This window comes from Callorhinchus milii, unplaced genomic scaffold (genome assembly GCF_018977255.1).
Source record: "Callorhinchus milii isolate IMCB2004 unplaced genomic scaffold, IMCB_Cmil_1.0 Scaffold3, whole genome shotgun sequence".
Taxonomy (NCBI): Eukaryota; Metazoa; Chordata; class Chondrichthyes; order Chimaeriformes; family Callorhinchidae; genus Callorhinchus; species Callorhinchus milii.
This window is the reverse complement of record NW_024704744.1, coordinates 24,270,425-24,288,966: the sequence shown is the minus strand read 5'-3', so window position 1 is coordinate 24,288,966 and position 18,542 is coordinate 24,270,425. Positions and strand designations below refer to the sequence as shown.

General features: G+C 39.1%; 1 protein-coding gene across 4 annotated transcripts in view; it reads right to left on the bottom strand.

Annotated features, from left to right (window-relative positions):
- Positions 1-298: 298 nt before the first annotated feature.
- hadhb (hydroxyacyl-CoA dehydrogenase trifunctional multienzyme complex subunit beta) overlaps positions 299-18,542 on the bottom strand; it is an 18,326-nt gene continuing 82 nt past the window's right edge. The window contains exons 1-16 of one of the 4 annotated variants that reach the window (XM_042332676.1): positions 18,361-18,488; positions 12,223-12,305; positions 10,987-11,028; positions 10,453-10,549; positions 9,287-9,331; positions 9,092-9,191; positions 7,866-7,953; positions 7,600-7,787; positions 6,428-6,608; positions 5,100-5,221; positions 4,395-4,474; positions 4,238-4,285; positions 4,063-4,150; positions 3,633-3,707; positions 2,268-2,432; positions 299-709 (exon numbers count right to left, since the gene is read on the bottom strand). In XM_042332676.1, coding sequence (XP_042188610.1) covers positions 674-709; positions 2,268-2,432; positions 3,633-3,707; positions 4,063-4,150; positions 4,238-4,285; positions 4,395-4,474; positions 5,100-5,221; positions 6,428-6,608; positions 7,600-7,787; positions 7,866-7,953; positions 9,092-9,191; positions 9,287-9,331; positions 10,453-10,549; positions 10,987-11,028; positions 12,223-12,289 — 1,422 coding nt within the window. In that variant the 5' untranslated portion in view covers positions 12,290-12,305; positions 18,361-18,488 and the 3' untranslated portion in view covers positions 299-673. 4 annotated transcript variants of the gene reach the window in all.

Below are 18,542 nucleotides of genomic sequence, written 5' to 3'. Positions count from 1 at the left end.
TCAAACCTTCTCTTATTTTTGATAGATATTTTGCCAACAACTGATCCTAACCCTTTGATCACCGGAGAATGGGACAGACAGATTCAAGTTCTTTTTGTTTACTTTTGTATTCAATCTGTCAAAGCGAAACAAATCACTGTAAAGTACCACAAAAATTTTAAGAGTTTAATTTTTGAAAGAATTGATGCAGAGACAAGAAATGCAACATCCTCCCAGGATTTTGGTCACAATAATTTCAGAGGTTACTTTAAGCATGTTCAGTAATGCTCACAACATTCCAGAGATGGTCCACACTTTATTTTGTAAATTTACTTTTTATTAAGGCATATGGGTTTGCATTTTAAAGTATCACCTATAATTTGCATGCTACGCTACTGTTTCTACAAGCAAGAGTGAAATTCTATCCTAAAATAAGCTTTGAAACAACTCAAATTTGGGGAAACAAGATCAAAAAGAAGTTGTTTTAAAACCTCTTCTACTTTTCCCAATTAATACATTTCAAGATTATAAATGTAGTTGATTGAATTTTTATTGACAACCGTAGATGGTGGTATGTACAAAGCTATTAAGAAGGTATCTCCACAAAGCGGCAAATGTTTTTTTTTCTGAAATCACTCTTCCCCTGCATTGGAATGGCATTATTTTAAACTTGTCAAATCAGGAGCACGTTTCACTATTGGGGATAGGTTTCCACAATCATTCCATGACCCTGAAAGAAATTAATACAAATTATCATCACACTTAAACAATTCAAGGAAGAATTTTTTTTAACAGCAAGGAAGATAATTTGAATAGATGTAGTTCCATCAATCAGCCCAGATTATGAACACAAGTCTCAGAATAAATTTAAACGAGGTATAAATTTCAAATTTTTCGGGCTTGTAATGAAAGAGTAGACACCAGGATAGCACTGATTTGGAAAGCGCTTTAGGACGCTACCCTGGGTTTTGTTGTTGATAGTGTATTGGGTAGAGCTGCAGTTTATGGACCAGGAGCTCACTGGTTCAAATACAATACAAAATTACATTTGTGTGGCATCTTTCACGTCAGGAGGACGCCCCAAGGTGCTATACAGTCAGGAATTTGGACCTGAGCAGGGGTTTGGGATCAGGGAGGGTGGAGGGCAGGGAGGGTGGCCGAAGGCACGGTTGAAGAAGAAGGTCTTGAGTTGTGCCTTGAAAGAAGCAAGGGAGTGAGCGAGGTGAAGGGAATGTGGGCTGGAGTTCCAGAGGATGGGGGCAGTGAGGCTGAAGGCCCGACCTCCAAAATTGGGAAGGGTCGGGCAGGAAACGTGGAACAGGCCAGAGCCTGCTGAGTGGAGGGTGCAGAGAGGTTGATATGGGGTAGTAGGTCACAGAGGTAGGAAGGAGCAAGGCCTTCAAGGTGAGAACAAGGATTTTGAACTCTATCCTCTGTGGGATGGGGAGCCAGTGGAGCCAGGTGAGGGTGGAGGTGCTAGGGTCACAGAGCCTGGTGCGGGAGAGGACATGAGCTGCAGAGTTCTGGATGATCTGCAGCTTGTGAAGTGAAGTGTTGGGAAGGACGACAAACAGGGAGTTGGTGTAGTCGAGCCTAGATGTGATGAATGTGTGTATGAGGGTTTCGGTGGGTGGAGAGGCGAGATAGTGGTGGAGTCGGGCGATGTTGTGGGGGGAGGCAAAGTGCGTCAAGGCGCAGATGTGGGGGAGAAAGGACAGGTGAGGATCAAACAAGACACCAAGATTCCAGACTGCCTCAGTGAGGTGGAGTGTGCATCCATGGATGGTGATGCTGCCAGTGCCTGGTCCGTGTCGAGTTTGTTAGTTTCTCAAATATACGTGGAGTCTTAACCTGGTTTACATTCACCTTCTAATCCATTTTAATTGTCTGATCATCTCATTTTGTTTATGAGATACTGATGGTGCAGATGAGCTGCTGTGTTTACTTATTACAGAGTATTCACTTCATTTCTAGTCATTTATATTTGATAAAGTATTTTAAGATATTTGTTTTATGTCAAAAGTGCTTGCATTATTATTCCAAAAATATGTCAAATCAATGTGATCCATTGTAATGATTTATTCTAGAAAGCATACGTTTCAGCAACTTGATATTCTTTACCTTCACTATGACTTGCTGGAAGAACTGCTTTGATGTTAGACTGCACAAAACAGTACTTTGAGCAATGTTGCCAAGTCATTTGAAAGTATGACTTGCTGAAGAAAAAAAGTCACTGTCCACAATATTAAAGATGAAATATATATTTACAATACAAACAAAAGCCATACCTGCCCACCAGCAGCACAAGCTGCAACCAGTGCATACTGTCCACCGTTCTTAATCAGTCTATGAGCAGCTGTTGTCACAAGACGGCAACCAGTGGCACCAAAAGGATGTCCCAGGGATAGTGAACCACCCCAACAGTTCAACTTATCGAGTGGGGGAACCCCAACCTAGCCAATAGTACAAAAACAGTGAGTCAATCTAAAGACAGGCATCCTGCAGACTGCATAGTTTAATGTGGTGGGCGCCCAAATAAAGGTAACTGGAGGTAGAGGCACTAAGGTCATGAAACTGAAGGTGTATGAGTAATTGAAGACCTGGAATATCAGGATTATATTGCCATTCTTATTGTGGGTAATCTCTGGCCTGACTGACCAGCTTCCTGCACATAGTGCACAGGGCCTCTTGGTGTCAGTGCCTTTCATGAGCGATTGCCACTGGCCGCAGGCTTGTTGTACACAGTGGCTTAGTGACATTAGTGGTGATGTCATTGGCGACCAGACATCATGCAAGTGAGGATTGGTAGATACATTTCTAATGCGTTCATCAAAAGGCTGGGTCTAATTTTATGGACCCAAACCACTGTGTTATAATGAGGTCTGATTGTATCAGCTTCCCAAACATTATGTTAAAGAGGAGGTTAATGCTGAGGGGATATAAGTAGTGAATGGGTTTCTATTGGGCTGTTGGTTATACAGTGAAGGAGAATAGAAGAGATCTTGATCTTGTAGGAAGTATTGTTGATGGACTATGGAAACTATTCTGGAGGAGACACGAACAGTGAGATGTATAGTGTTATATGAGGCTACCAGCTGAACCCTAAAGACGAAGCATTTGATATGTTAAATGCAAGGAGATGTTAGGTATTAAACGGGAGATTGGAGAGGCAAAAATTGAAGTCGTGAGTGGTTTTTAGACCGCAACATGGTAAACTGCAAATTGAGTTTGTCAAGGTGTATATAAAATACAATGGGAGGACACCTATATAATTATATGCTATATATCATGAATACCATATTGGCAGGAGACTAGTGTCTCTTTAAAGTAATCAAATTAGTTCCAATTTAGAAAGATTTATAGAAAACAAACTTGGACACTTTTTTTGGTCAGCTGAGTGTCTGATACATGCAGAAATCGATCACCATGCTTAAGAGTATCCAAACCAAACAAAGTTCCAGTAATCCCAGCTACACATTCCAGAAACTGTATCTGATACATTGGAACCGGCAAGGCAAGGAGCAGTGAGTTGGCATGACAGGAGATTACGTGCTTTTTATGATCTGACCCATTACAATGGCTGCTGACCCATCCATCCAGGAACTTTGTTAAAATGACAGGGATTAAAAATAACTGGTTAATGTTGAACACACCTTCGATTTTCTTCCCATGTAGTTCTGTGCAAACCAGTCAGAGTCCATTGCTTTTAAATTAGATAGAATCTGGGCCTGGAAACATAAAATAGTAGCAACAATTTAGATCCATCAATGTCACGCAAGTAAAATATTGAACTTGTAACATTACATACTCAAAAGATAATAAATGCTGGTGATCAACATGGAAACAACTGCTCCAGTGCTGACTATAAATTTTGAGAGACTCGTAGAAAGGACAAGATTCTGCCGAATGTTAACTAGATTAATTGTGTCAGCATGTCTTGCTGGTAGCACAGAAAGGTGCTATGGCATGACAATCACAACTAAAATGGAAGGTTACCTTTCAGCTGATCCAATACTATAGCAATTTATTATTTTGTTTTCAATGTTGTTTCCTGTTGCTTTTTACCATTCAAAATGAACTTACTGCAAAAGCTTCATGCAATTCAAAGGCAGCGATATCATCAAGAGATAATCCAGCTTTCTCCAAAACTTTAGGAATAGCATACGCTGGCCTACAGAAAATAGGAGTCTTAGTTTAAAAATAACATTAGAAGTATTCAAATTTCTTTATTATATATTTTAACAAAAAACACTCTCACCCCAACAGTAGCTGATCCTTGGGATCCTGGGAGACGTATACAAAGTCCCTGAAATAATCCACAGAATAAATTGAAATTTATTGTTCATTAGCATTACAAATATGTATTTATTTCCATTATCTATCTGCTCCAGAGAGGATTTACAAAGACTACTTGCCTCAGATAAGCAATTGGTTTGTAGCCCATAGACAGTGCCTTTTCTTCAGACATGAGCAACACTGCTGATGCACCATCGGTCTGAAATTTGAGACAAATTCAGGGTTTAACATAAAAATATGAAGCTAATATGAATAGTATTGACTTAATTTAAGCAAGATTTAATATGAATAATATTCTTGAAAAGGCACATAAAAGTTCTCATACATTTATTTCTAAACAGAATCAGTTACCCTGTATAAAGATCAGCAAATCTAAATTCAGGAAAGGAACATGAATATTTATAGTCTATCTGCAATCATAATCTCAATTCTTGTTAAAAATAACATTTATATAGCACACTTCATGCAAGTAGTATCTTAGAGAGCTCAACAGCATTGCAGTTTGACACCTAGCTGGAAAGAGAGGGTAGGTGATCAAAGGCACAGTCAAAGAGGAAACGTCTTCAGGTCTGATTTGAAGACTGGTAAAGGGAAGCAAGACAGTGGGATTGAGGCAGGGAGTTCCAGAGATTCAGGGCATAGTGGCTGAAGGTACGCAGAAGAACCCAGGTGAGCTGAGCGAAGGCGACAGGTAGTGGAGTGAGCAATCCCTGTGGAATTAAAAATTCACAATTCCACAAAGAAGAAAATTCTTAGAAAATAAGAAATGAATTAGAGCAAAGGAAATTAAAATTACTTTTTGTCTCAAGTTAGTATGTTATTACCAGAAATGAAGCGTTGGCAGCAGTAATAGTTCCATGTGGTTTGACAAACGCTGGTTTCAATTTGGACATCATTTCCATAGAGGACGGTCTAATCCCATTGTCTTTCATGACTGTCTGATTTCCTGGTTTAAAAGAAAATTATTTTTAAAAAATGTCAAATTTCTCATTCATATTAAATACATTCCTTAGTTGAAGGAATAACTTGTAAAAGGTGAACTAGAAACCTCCATCATCATACATATTTCTGTGCATTAAGCGGGATAAAAGGCGTAACATAGCTTTGTTGAAATAGAAGAGCTGAATTTGTATGGATTAATCGGCTAATGGTCAGCACAGAACTGATGCATCTGATTCACCAAATTTGTTCCAACATTGTGAACCCGTTTTAAGGTGTATGCTCACCTGAACCACCAATGACTAATTTGTGCTTCACACTTCTTGGATTCAGCAAGTCAAGAATTGCACAGAAAACTTGACCTAACCTGTCAGTCACCATGAGGTCAAGCTTGAATAATCTGACTTCTAATCATCTGACAGCCAGATTCAAAGGTTGTTTATTCAACAACAACTTGCACTTATATAGCACTCTCCATGCCGGGTAGTGTCTCAGAGCGCTTAGACGCTAGTTAAACTGCATTAACCGTAAAACAAAACGATAACCTGAATTATAGAATATTTACTTGTTTCAACAATGAGGAACTAGGTATATACCAACTAATTTTCTGCACTTTCCAGTAATACTTAGAAGATTGCTTGAAGCACACATTGTTTGATTATAGAACAGTCACACACACAAAGCAGATTCCCTAGGCTCCCCGCTAGTTTGCTGGAGTAAAAAGGAGGAATAAACGATTGTTTCATGGTGTCTACAGAATATATATGGGGTGTCTAAAATGTGCTATTTGTAATGGATTTCTAAGGATTCCCATAGGACTGCAGGAACCTCATAACAGAAAGAGATGTAGATGGAAGGGAGATCAGGCAGTTCAGCATGACTTACTTCTTGTTACCCAGAAAAAAATCCACATTGGTGAACTTGGATTCCTTTTTAATATATTTAAACCCCTCCATTGTATATACATACTTAATTAGGATTATAATATTTTCAATAATAAATCCTTGCTCCAGTGTTCCCCCAACACTGCACTGGTGTCAGCCGAGACAATGGGGCTTGAGATCATAGCCTTCTAATCCAGAAGCAAGAGTGCTGCCAATTAAACCTGATTGGCAGCACTTAATATTACTTAAGGGAAAAGTTTTGTCTTGAAAAGTTAACTGCAGATTGATTTAATTATGATTATATTTCTGCGCAGACACAAGGCAGTTACCTGGAACTTTCAACGGGATGACATCTTTAAGCAGCCCTTCAGTCTCGGCTTTCTTAGCCAAAATATGAGAACGCAAAGCATACTCATCCTGTTCTACACGTGATATGCCAAAAGCAGCTGCAAGTCTATCTGCAGAGTGACCCATGACCTCATTGGAGGAAAACTCAGCTACAGCTGGAAGCTAAAGAAATAATGACAAGCAATGTTAAATCATATCTATAGAAATGTACTTTGATTTAGTTGTTAATTTCTCCTACCCGGTTTACAATATTAATTAGGATTTCACCTCTAACCACCTATTATGTAAGACTTGTTTTACATACTGCAGTTCACCTGCACCTTGGATAACTTGGGACATTGGATTGAAAAAGTGAACGTTGAGAAAACGACAATGTAAATGGTTCCTGTGACGCCAGAAAAAGCAGTTTAAGGAGGAACCTATTTGAAGTGTTTAAAATTATAAAAGGGTTTGAGAAAGGTAACATGAATAGGATGCTTCCACTGTTTGGGGAGTCCATAACCAGGAGGCACAAGTAAAAGATAGCGACTCAGGGATCTAAGAGAATTTAGGAGGAACAACTTCATGCAGAGAGTAGCGAGATTATGGCACTCACTGCCTGAAGCGGTGGTTGAATAGATAGCACTGTTGCATTTAAGAGGAAGCTAGATCTTCATATGAGGGAGAGGTGAACAGAAGTGTATGGAAGGTAGTAAGGAATGCGTAAAAACCTGTGTGGAGTGTGTATACCGGCACAGACTGATAGGGCTGAGTGATTTGTTTCTGTGCTGACACATTCTTTGTAACACTTTGTAAATTCAGCATGTAAAATGCATCTCTCTAGTGAGTATGATGCACATCATTGTGACTAATGTAAGTTAAACTCTGACCTAAATTGTTTCAGAGCTATACTCTTTCAAGACAGTGTGGCATTCATAAGGTTCTTGAATTCAATGCACTGGATGATAAGAGCCAGCAGAGCTGAGCAAGGATGGGGGTTGGATTCAGAGCTTGGTGTGTACATAGAGAGGGCACCCAAACATCACAGTTACAGCATCAGCTTAACATAAAATGAAATAAACTTTAAAAAAATAATTTACATCAATAAAGATAGAGGAAAAAGATCCCAAACTTTTTTTGCCCATTTTATCACAGAAACGTGCTGTGTGTATACCTCAGGAGCAAAATAGTCCGGTCGGATTTTCCCGATGAGAGACAGTCTTTGTCCTACTGTCTTAGCTCTATTAAGTGAGAGCAAGGTTTTCCTCATCTTCCTGCTGTGACGGATGGGAACGTCTGACATAAACTCCACACCACCAGCTACCACTGTGTCGCACTGGCCAGAGGCAATGAGGCTAAAAGCTGCAAAAAAAAACAAAAGCATTAATTTATGTGCGTCATGTGCATATACAAATGTAATTTTGTTGTTGCAGGATGTACCTGTGGTCATGGCCTGATTTGAGGAAATACAAGCCATGGTGACCGTGTGAGATGGAGTTTTATCTGAAAATCCTGCTCCAAGTGCAGCCTGGCAAAACAGTAGAAATAATTACTTCTAATGCAGTGAATGCACAGATGCACATGCAAATACATAGAATTCCTAAGCATAGTTAGAGCATTAATTCAGTCATATAGGATATGAATGTAGTTAAGATTGTCAGTACACTATTTCAAAAGTAGTATCCACATAATTATATATTTACAGTTGATAGATAAAACAGCTGGTATGTCAGAAGCAGAAATGTCACTGTTGCAGTCCAAGCTCTGGAATTAAATCACATTTTTGGTACTGCTTTTGTTTTGCTAAAATCTACTTCTAATACCACATTATGCCCTTTGGTATAGCACTGTTTTTTATATAGCTCTTGTATACTGTAGATTTGTGTTAATTGGAAACCAAGTGGGATCGACTCCCAAAGCTAAAATATGTCTTAACTGCTGGGTCGTCAGGTTGCCTCTGATGTCGCTTAGTAAAATCCCACCACTAATGTCATTTCTCACATATTGCTTATGTGCAGGAAGTGTTGCTGATGTCCTTTTGTGAATAATAATAATATAATAATCCTTGCATTTGATATAGCACTTTTCGCATCTTCTAGACGTCTCAAAGTGCTTCATAGAATATACTGTAAAGTGAATTGGCTGCAGCCAATTGCATACAGTAGTGTCCCACAAATAGTCGTGGATTGAAGTGACCAATTTTATTATTGTTTTTTTTCTTGAGGGATTATTATCTGGCGTGTGGCGTAAGGAAACTTGCCCAAGGTTTCTCCCTGCTGGGAATCGAACCCAGGTCTCTCGCTTGCAAGGCGAGTGCTCTAACCACTGAACCTCAGGACTCCTGTAAAGTAGTCAGTACACTATTTCATTTCTTTTGCAAAGGAATTGATCACAGTGGCATTTCTCAAATTTACTGTGAGTGTGCAGCAGAAAGTGACATAAGTGGTGCATCCTCCAAATAGCATCCAACCTGACTACAAAAGATGGCTACTTTTTTCAAACATCTCTTATAACACAGCCTTTCAGACAATGGACCAACATGCCTGCGCTAAAAAATGGGTTGCCCTACAGGTTTTGAATATGATATTCGCATTTTTCACAGTACAATTTATATCTTAATACACAGATTCAGCATAATTATTTAAAAATATAGTATCTTAACATACCTCTCGAGCAATATTACTCGTCTTGACTTCTTGAATAACAGTTCCATACACAATGTAATCAACAGCTGATTTAGGTATGTTGGTCCTTCTCAGAAGGCCCCTGTAACAAATAATTTTAAGTAAGCTTCCAAAATACATTAGAAAAAACCTTGATTAATGGAGACATAGAAACACAGCAATGTGAGCTTAACTTACTGCAGTGATGCTCTGGCCAAGTCATGTGGCATCATGTTGGCGTATCTATAATAAAAGAATACAAGTCAGATATTCTCCACATCATTAACGTGCAACTGTTTTTAAGTAGTCAAATAATAAATAATAATAATCCTTACATTTGATATAGCACCTTATCACGTCAAGACGTCTCAAAGCGCTTCACAGAATATACTCTAAAGTGAATTGACTGTATATTTTGAGGGCGAATCGCAGCAGCCAATTGCGCACAGCAGTGTCCCACAAACAGTTGTAAATCACAATTATTTTAAGGGAGAACCCCTGGAAAAGCAATCTACCAATTCCTCAATTTAGTATATGGACTATCTGAAGCAGAATTATTTTAAAAAAATAGGAAATAGACAAATATTTGAAACAGAAAAGCATAGAAAATGAATGATTTTAGTTATCATCCTGCAATCTTTTGCTGCAATTTTTATTTATTACACTAACTAGAGTATGTCTTAATCTGTAAAACCAGTCTTAAACTGAAAAATGCAAAACCATTAGACAGGATTAGCAGCCTCTCTACAGTAAAAATCCCTGGATTTATGTGCAATCTGGTAATTGAAAGTTTGTTTCATAATTTTTCTTCCAAGACCCTCTTGGAACTGGTTTGTAAAAATTCTGCACAAGTAGCTTTCTGCTTATAAAGAGAAGCAAACATACTGGCATTCACTGCATTCAACGGGGGTGTCAAACTCCCACGTTCACGTGTTTGCTGCTGAATGGCTGGGTTCAGTAGATCAGTGTTAGTTTGTAAAGCACTAACACAAGTGCATTTTTAAGATGACTTCTCTTCTTGGCAAACAAGAAAAGCAGCTTTTATTCCAGTATATAGATAATTTGAGAATCCTTCATAAACAAGTTCTAGTTCAGGAATGTCATTAAATTCAATTCCTTAGATTTTCTAAAATAAGATGGCAAAGAGAAACAGAAACAAAACACAAGAAATTTGGAGGTTTCACTCCAGTGGAAATTCATTTTGCTTCAACAAAAGAGAAATTGTGCTTGCAATGTGAAGTAGCTCCATGACAGATATTAGGGACAAGCTAAATGGCCTTAGACTCCAATACAAAGCTTTCAGAGAATGTAAGATAGGTAATGCAGATTTGAACCTCTCATTTAAGGCAATCATTATTACTTACGTGGTACCAGACATTAAGAACGGAGTCCGGACGCCTTCAACAAGAACCACATTGTTGAGCTTTTGGTTTACTCGAGCTTTGGGGATTTTTACTTGCACTGTTGAAGAGAGAATTTTAAATAATAATAATTATCCTTGCATTTGATACAGTGCTTTATCATGTTGTCAACACGTCTCAAAGAACTTCACAGGATATACTATGAAGTGGTGTGACTGTTGTGCTATTATATCTATATACATTATCAAAAAAGTCCAAACTATTTCATGTAACACAATCATGTAACATTTGGTCATTCACTTCATGGCTGTTGTGGGACATGCTGTGTGCAAACTATCTAACAATTTGCCTACAAAATATATAGCCACTCCACTTTATAGTAAAATGTTGTGAAGTGCTTTGAGATGTCCCCCTGACGGGAAAAGCGCTATATCAAATGCAATGATTATTAAAATTATTATTGTATATGTAAAAATGTCAAATGTTGCAAAGCCACATGTTTCAGACTATCAGAAAAATAGATAGAAAAGTACTTACCTGCGGTCCGAAGGTCAGATGTTGTGCTCAAGGAACGTGTACCTAATTTAATGAGACAAGACATGATCTTATTATAAATACATTAATTTTCTTTCTAACAAAATTCAAACATCTAAATTGTGTAATGCTGTTTCTCTAGCACTAGCTGAAGAAAAGATTACAATAACACTCAAAACATCTAGATTCAAAGTTTTCAAAAAATGAATTTGATTCAATATTGCTTTCAGTTTGTTAGCCAAAATTATGAACATTCAATAAGGTGTAATTTGTCTTAAGAAACATCTTTCTCAATAAGATCAAGAAGTGAAATGCCCTCTACCTTATCTAACAATGTTGCGATGACTGTCCTAATTAGGTAATATAATCATATTAATTCAGTTTATTAGTGTGCCAAAATCTGAAAACTGCACGTTTCACCTACAAATATACGGTCAATTCACTTTACAGTCTGTTCTGTGAAACGCTTTGCGATGTCGAGAAGACGTGAAAAGCGCTATATCAAATGCAAGGATTATTAGTATTATTATATGGCCAGAGATTTTGAATAAAAAAAATTATGCAGGAATAGAAACAAATTACAGTACAAATTACAGTGCCTGCCAACTAGAATCAATAACTCTATCATAACTGTTCTTATCCATTTCCTATACGAAACATGAGAGGCCTGGGGATGATTTTCTACTCTTCTCCAAAAAAATGCTGTCTGTCTCGCACCCTCACCATTACTGGGAAGATTTGAATGTTAGCAGAGGAGATGAAATCTAATTTGCAGTCCCCCACTTGATTACTAATGCATCAGACTTCAGCACTCTATGTTATCAATCACATTATATGTAAAATAAGAGTGGTACTGGAAGAAGATCATAAATACATGCAGTGAGCTTCACAGTCCACCAAAAGTCTTCAAAACATTTCAATTAGTAGTGGTTTACACCACATCTTCTGGTCTCAGTATGAACTTGGTGTTCATGCTTCGTATATGATTCAAGGAGCTCATTAGGAAGAAGAAGAATGACAACTCGAGTTTATGTGAAAGTTATTCTTATTGACCTCATGTTTATTTTGGCCTGCTTTTCTTGTTTTGTAATGGGAGTGCACACTGCAATCGGCTATACAAAATATATTGTGTTTAGCTCCAAAAAAGGATCATTAGGAAATAAAGAACAAATAAAAAAATCATATCTTGATATAAAATGCATAGTTTGAAAGAAATCTTTAAACTGTACACATACTTACTTAACTTGACAGCCCATGGTGAATTGATGGGGATATTTCTGAATGCGTGTGACAACATGGAAGCCATGTTTAAATGTTAATTTCTGAATATAAAAAAAATTAGTCATAAGAGTTTAGGCACAAATTGAAAACTACTACCTAACAAGACTGTAAAAGCTTTCATTACATCATCAAGCACTGAGTGTGAAATAGTACGATGTGCTATCAGATCTCTCGAGAACAGAATTCAAATACCTTCAGTCAGAACAATGTATGTCAAACTTTATTTTCTCTAGGATTTCCTTGCCTGCTATTACATTAGATTACTAAGAAATCACAGTATATAGTTAAGAAAAGTCAAACTATTTTATTTTAAAAAAATTCAGCCCAAAAAGGAGACAGGTTGGGAGGGGCAGGGGATGGGGGGGCTTGGGTCGGACAAGCACGCTGATTGCATTCAAGCAGTATTTGAATTTAACATTTACCTGAGCATTCTTGTTCACTTTAGTCAATGCACAATTACACCAAGTGCAATTCAATAACCAATGGTATCTTCCAGTGGCTCAAGGTGTTAAAGGTTTTCATTACAGAGAATTATTCAGCATAGGTTGACGTAACGTATGACAACTATTCAAACCACCTAACTCTTATTTAAAACCATCAAGATTTGTCCAGTCATAGGATTGCAATTGCAGCAATTTTGAAGTTTTATCATCATAATTAGAATGCCTAATATATTGGGGGAAATAGCGGATCTGGGGGTGGGATGCGAATTATGATTATGTGATTAATTATTACTAGTGATAATTAGCAGAAATTCAGTAATTTTCTGGAGATGGTTTCAGGATTGAATTATCACCTTGTTTGATACTGAAATTAAATTTTGATTCTTAGTCAATGGAACTAATTTACAAAATTATATTTTTGACTTTTAAAATAATTTTAAAGCTACTGAATGGCAAAAAGCTCATTCTCCACATGTTCTATGGTACGATTCCAAATTTTCCTGATACTAAGAGAAAAGCACCAAATTGTACTTTGAACCCTTGAGCGCCAACGAGATAACTAATTTTGAAGGTACTGAGCCAACAAGCTAACTTGTTTGCTTCAAGCTGCCAAGAGTCCAGACATGATGTCAGGGTCTGACCTTTATCACTCCAAAAATATGATCGGATCAACCCACCAGGTTTAGTCCCTTAATTTTCTTATGAGACATCTTTGGAACCAGTTATTTTATTATATCAAGGTCCCCAAAAAGATCTTACTGAAGAATGGTATTCAAGATCCTAAAGGGCATAAATAAAACTGAAGCACAATAATATAATTAACATAGTTACAAACTCTACAATCAGGAGCACAGACAAACCTGAAAAAGTGGAGATGAACAAACAGTTTAGATTAATTTACTAAACATATGTTCATATGGACCAATGCAATATAAATTTATACGATCTCACAATGTACAGAATAGTGGAGGTTCAGAAAAACATACTTTTTTAAATATAGTTCACAAAAAAAGTGCCATGGATCTAAGTACAGTGATCTACAAAGGCTTACAAAGACTGTATACTATGGAAGCAGACCACTCAGCCCAACCATTCCGTGCTGATGTTTATACTCCATGAGTCTCCACAATTCCTTCCTCCCTCCCATACCCTCTCCCTCATGTAAAGGTCAAGCTTCCCTTTGAATGATCTGATCAGAATTACACTACCGTTTACATCAATACATTTGGAAATGATTTAACAATGGCACACAAGCAGATCGGAGTCTATCGTAACATTAATGTCACGATAAAGGCGAGTGGAATATGTGCACACATCCTTTATGACACTGTACAGATGTGGAACCGAGGTTACATTAGCTATAATTATTTTGAAGCTACACTGAAGTTAATATGAATTGATCCTTAAGGAGAGTCCTTCACAAAGGAAATCTAAATTCATGCTACACTTCATGCAATTTTTTTGGTCAGCTGGGTGTCTGGCACATGCAGAAACCCATCACTGTGCTTAAAAGTATCCAAACTGAGGGTTTCACATACTTATATCACCTACACATGGAAAATTCTCTGTGAAAGACCACATGTAAGAAAATCAATTTATACTGCACTATTTGTATCAGGTGGATTCCAATCATACAAAAAAGGGAAATAAATAAAGGAAAATGCCAAAAGATGTTTAGATAATAAATTATCTAAAAATTAAAAGCAAATAAAATAGAGGGAAGGTTAAGGTGGAAAGAAACTTATTTTTTTTAAAAAAATCTATATAATCTAACGTAAATAATAATGTAGGAATTATACTGCCAACATCACTTTAAAGTAGTCCTTGATGTTGTGATTGGAGTGAACATCTAACAACAACAACTTGCATTTATATTGCACCCCTCCTGTAGGGTAGCGCCTCAGAACGCTTGACAGTGGTCCAGCCTCATGCCAAGCGTGAGGGTTGGGGGGCTGCGGGTGGTGGGGGGGGGGGGGTAGGGGACACAACACTATTCAGAGTCCCAGCTCCCCAAAACACTGTTAATTTAATTGAAACCTACATCAAGTCAATACAATCTGTGCAATTAATAATTGCTGGATTAAACACTTCCTGACATTTGATATCACTATTACAGTAATACGAAACTTGCAGCATCCCATGGAATGAATTGAATTATTAATGGCTGACTCAGGAAACTGAATTTCTCAAAATTTGCTATTACATGGATAAAGCCATTTCAATTTCAGTTTTGGTAGTTCTAACACTATCTGAAACAAATTCTAAATACATGTACATTTATGTTAGTTATGTGCTTTCTTCTTTTTGGTCTTTCAAATTAATGTACTTAGAAAACTGAAAAACAAATGGATCTCTTTTCACTTTTCAACAGTTCCCCATGTTAGTTCAAAACTATATCTAAGGTTGGAAATATTCTTTATTCTTAAAAAAAATTTAGTCCAAAATAGCTTTCTGAAAACGGATTAGGAAGATGGATACTCTGAATCTGCTGCATTGGTAAAGGCAGCAATAGCTACACTGCAAGCATTGACTGTTGCTATCCTTCCACATTTATTCACAAACGACCAAGTATCAAGTAAAAAGCTCACAATAGAGTACATTAATAAGACTTGCAGAGTAGCAGCTAAGCTGCAACAGGCTGCCTTGTGTTTGCATTTCAGTGACAACATGCAACAGTGGAGCAGAGAAATGTAATAAATGCGAAACTGGCGATAGTGTCGGCCTTACATGCGTGTGATTAACAAAACACCTGGAGAAGAATCAGGTTGAAATGCAGCGGCAGTGGTTGGTTAACCACTGAGATCCGTTTCTACGATTCATACTTTTCTTCCTCTCAGTCAGCTTGACGCCGCTCGGCAACTCTCACCAACAACCCTAGGGCAACCACAACCCCGACAAAGTTCTACTAAAGCGACCACGGGATAGATTAGCATTGATTGTACATTTATATACATTTAGAGGTTGCTTTATGTGCAGGGGTAATAACGTGCATTGGATATGATGAGTGGAGTCCTGTAGCTCAGTGGTTAGTGCACTCGCTTTGCAAGCGAGAGACATTCCAGGCAGGGCGCAACCTTGGGCAAGTTTCCTTACTCCACATGCCTAATAATAATCCCTCCAAAAACAAAACAATAATAAATTGGTCATTTTCAATCCACGACTGTTTGTGGGACATTGCTGTGCGCAATTGGCTGCCGCGTCCACCCAAAAATATACTGTTTTGAGACGTCTAGAAGACGTGAAAAGCGCTATATCAAATGCAAGGATTATTATTATTATTATCTTCAGTACTAATGCAGTTCTGACACACTGCTTGTCGGACATCAAGCCCTGAAAGAGCCTTAATTTTCTCCAACCACAACATCAATAAAACTGTCCCTCCCTGTTCGGCTTCCATCAGTTCATCCTCACTTCATGGGTTGACCTCTCTGGTTGCTCACTCCAATTCATGAGTAGAATCTCACCATTTTGTTCAACTCTCAATTCTGCTTTAAATCAGGCTCAGACCAAGTCTGTTTCTCTTTATCACCACAGCATCATCTGCCTCTGCCACTACCTCACTAATCCCATCCACACGTTTATCACTAGACTTGACTTTTCCAATCACCTCTTTGCTAGTCTCTCTGGATCATCCTCCATGAGCTGCAGCCCATACAGAACTCCATTGCCCGCATCCTCTCCTGAACAAGACTTCACAACCCCATCCTCATCTGTTTCCACCTCAAGATAGATCCTCATCTTTACCTTTAAATACCTTCATGACCTTGCCTATCCTTCCTCAGTGACCTCCTGTGACATATTTCTCCATCAATCCCTCTGCTCCGCTATATCTGACCTGCTTTATGGACTTTTGGCCATCTGCACCCTATCCCTCTCCATCTCCATCTCCCAGCTGGGGGTCCTACTCAGTCTTTGTGCAGTATTTTGAGGCATTTTCCCTATATGAAAAGTATTATATAAGTGCAATTTATTGTTGATATACACTCAAGAGTATCACTATACACCCAGTTATAATCACACTCACAGACAAAATTGTACACTTAGAGATCTAATAATTGTAGTTATATTACACATTTAGAGATGTAATGAAGGAAGAATACTGTAGCATTGAGGAGTGTGTAGCACAGATTTACAAGAATGCCATCAAGGATGAGTGAATAGAGCGATCAAGAAGATTGAAGGGTTGAAGCTTTTCTCTCTGGAGATGAGATATTTGAGAAAGGATCTGACAAGAAGTTTTAAGATTCTGAAAGGTTTCAATAAGGTGGATATTGATGAGCTGTTTCCACTCTGCGACCTCCTAACCCCCTACCATTCTGCCCTCTCCCTCTGTTCAGCGAGCTCCAGCCTGCTTCACATCCTCCATCTCGTCCATCCGCCACTCTGCTCCTACCCTCTGGAACTCCAGCCCGTAGTCCCTCCGCCTCGCCCTGCCTTGCCTCCTTCAAGACCCATCTCAAGACCCTCCTCTTCAACAGTGCTTTCGATCTCCCTGCTTCCCCCCCGCTCTCCACTCTCTCCAATCTCGACCCCCAGCTCGGGTCCGAAACTCTGTCTGTCCGGCACCTTGGGGCATCCTCCTGACGTGAAAGGCGCTAATACAAATGTAATTTTGTTGTTGTTGTTGCTGGTGAATCCAAACAGGTCAGACACACTGTAAACCCAGTCAGACACTGTCAGACACACTGTACACAGTCAGACACTGTCAGACACACTGTACACCCAGTCAGACACTGTCAGACACACTGTACACCCAGTCAGACACTGTCAGACACACTGTACACCCAGTCAGACACTGTCAGACACACTGTACACAGTCAGACACTGTCAGACACACTGTACACCCAGTCAGACACTGTCAGACACACTGTACACAGTCAGACACTGTCAGACACACTGTACACAGTCAGACACTGTCAGACACACTGTACACCCAGTCAGACACTGTCAGACACACTGTACACAGTCAGACACTGTCAGACACACTGTACAGTCAGACACTGTCAGACACACTGTACACAGTCAGACACTGTCAGACACACTGTACACAGTCAGACACACTGTCAGACTGACTGTAAACAGAATCTCACACTGTAGTTAGTTACCTGTTCTATTTCTGACGTTGGTCTCTTGACCTCTCCTCTCTCTCACACTCTTTTTCTCCCTCTCTCCTCTCTCTCTCTCTCACACTCTTTCTCTCTCTTACACTCTCTCTGACACTCTCTCTCTCTCTCACATTCACACTCTCTCTCTGACACTCTCTCTCACACTCACTCCCTCTCTCTCTGACACTCTCTCACACTCACTCTCTCTCTGACACTCTCACACTCTCTCTGTGACACTCTCTCTCCTCTCACTCACTCTCTCTCTCTCTCACACTCACTCTCTCTCTGACACTCTCTCTCCTCTCACACTCTCTCACACTCTCTCTGCTCTCTCTCACACTCTCTCTCCTCTCTCACAGTCTCTCTCTCTCTGACACACTCTCTCCTCTCTCACACTCACTCTCTTCTCTCTCTCACTCTCTCTCTCTGACACTCTCTCACACTCTCTCTGCTCTCTCTCCCACTCTCTCTCTCTGACACTCTCTCTCACTCTCTCTCTCTGACACTCTCTCTCTCTCTCTCTCTCTGACACTCTCTCTCACACTCACTCTTCGGTCCTCGGGGACACAAACCGTCTCCGCGGCCCCGAAGCCCCCGTTCCCGATGTGGCCAAACCGCGCCCGAGCGCAGGCGCACTATCCTTCCGCGTTCGTTACAACCGCCTGACAGCCGGCGAAGCGCTCAAACCGACGCAGTTAAACATTAAAACGTCGGGGAAGCTCTCGGGAGG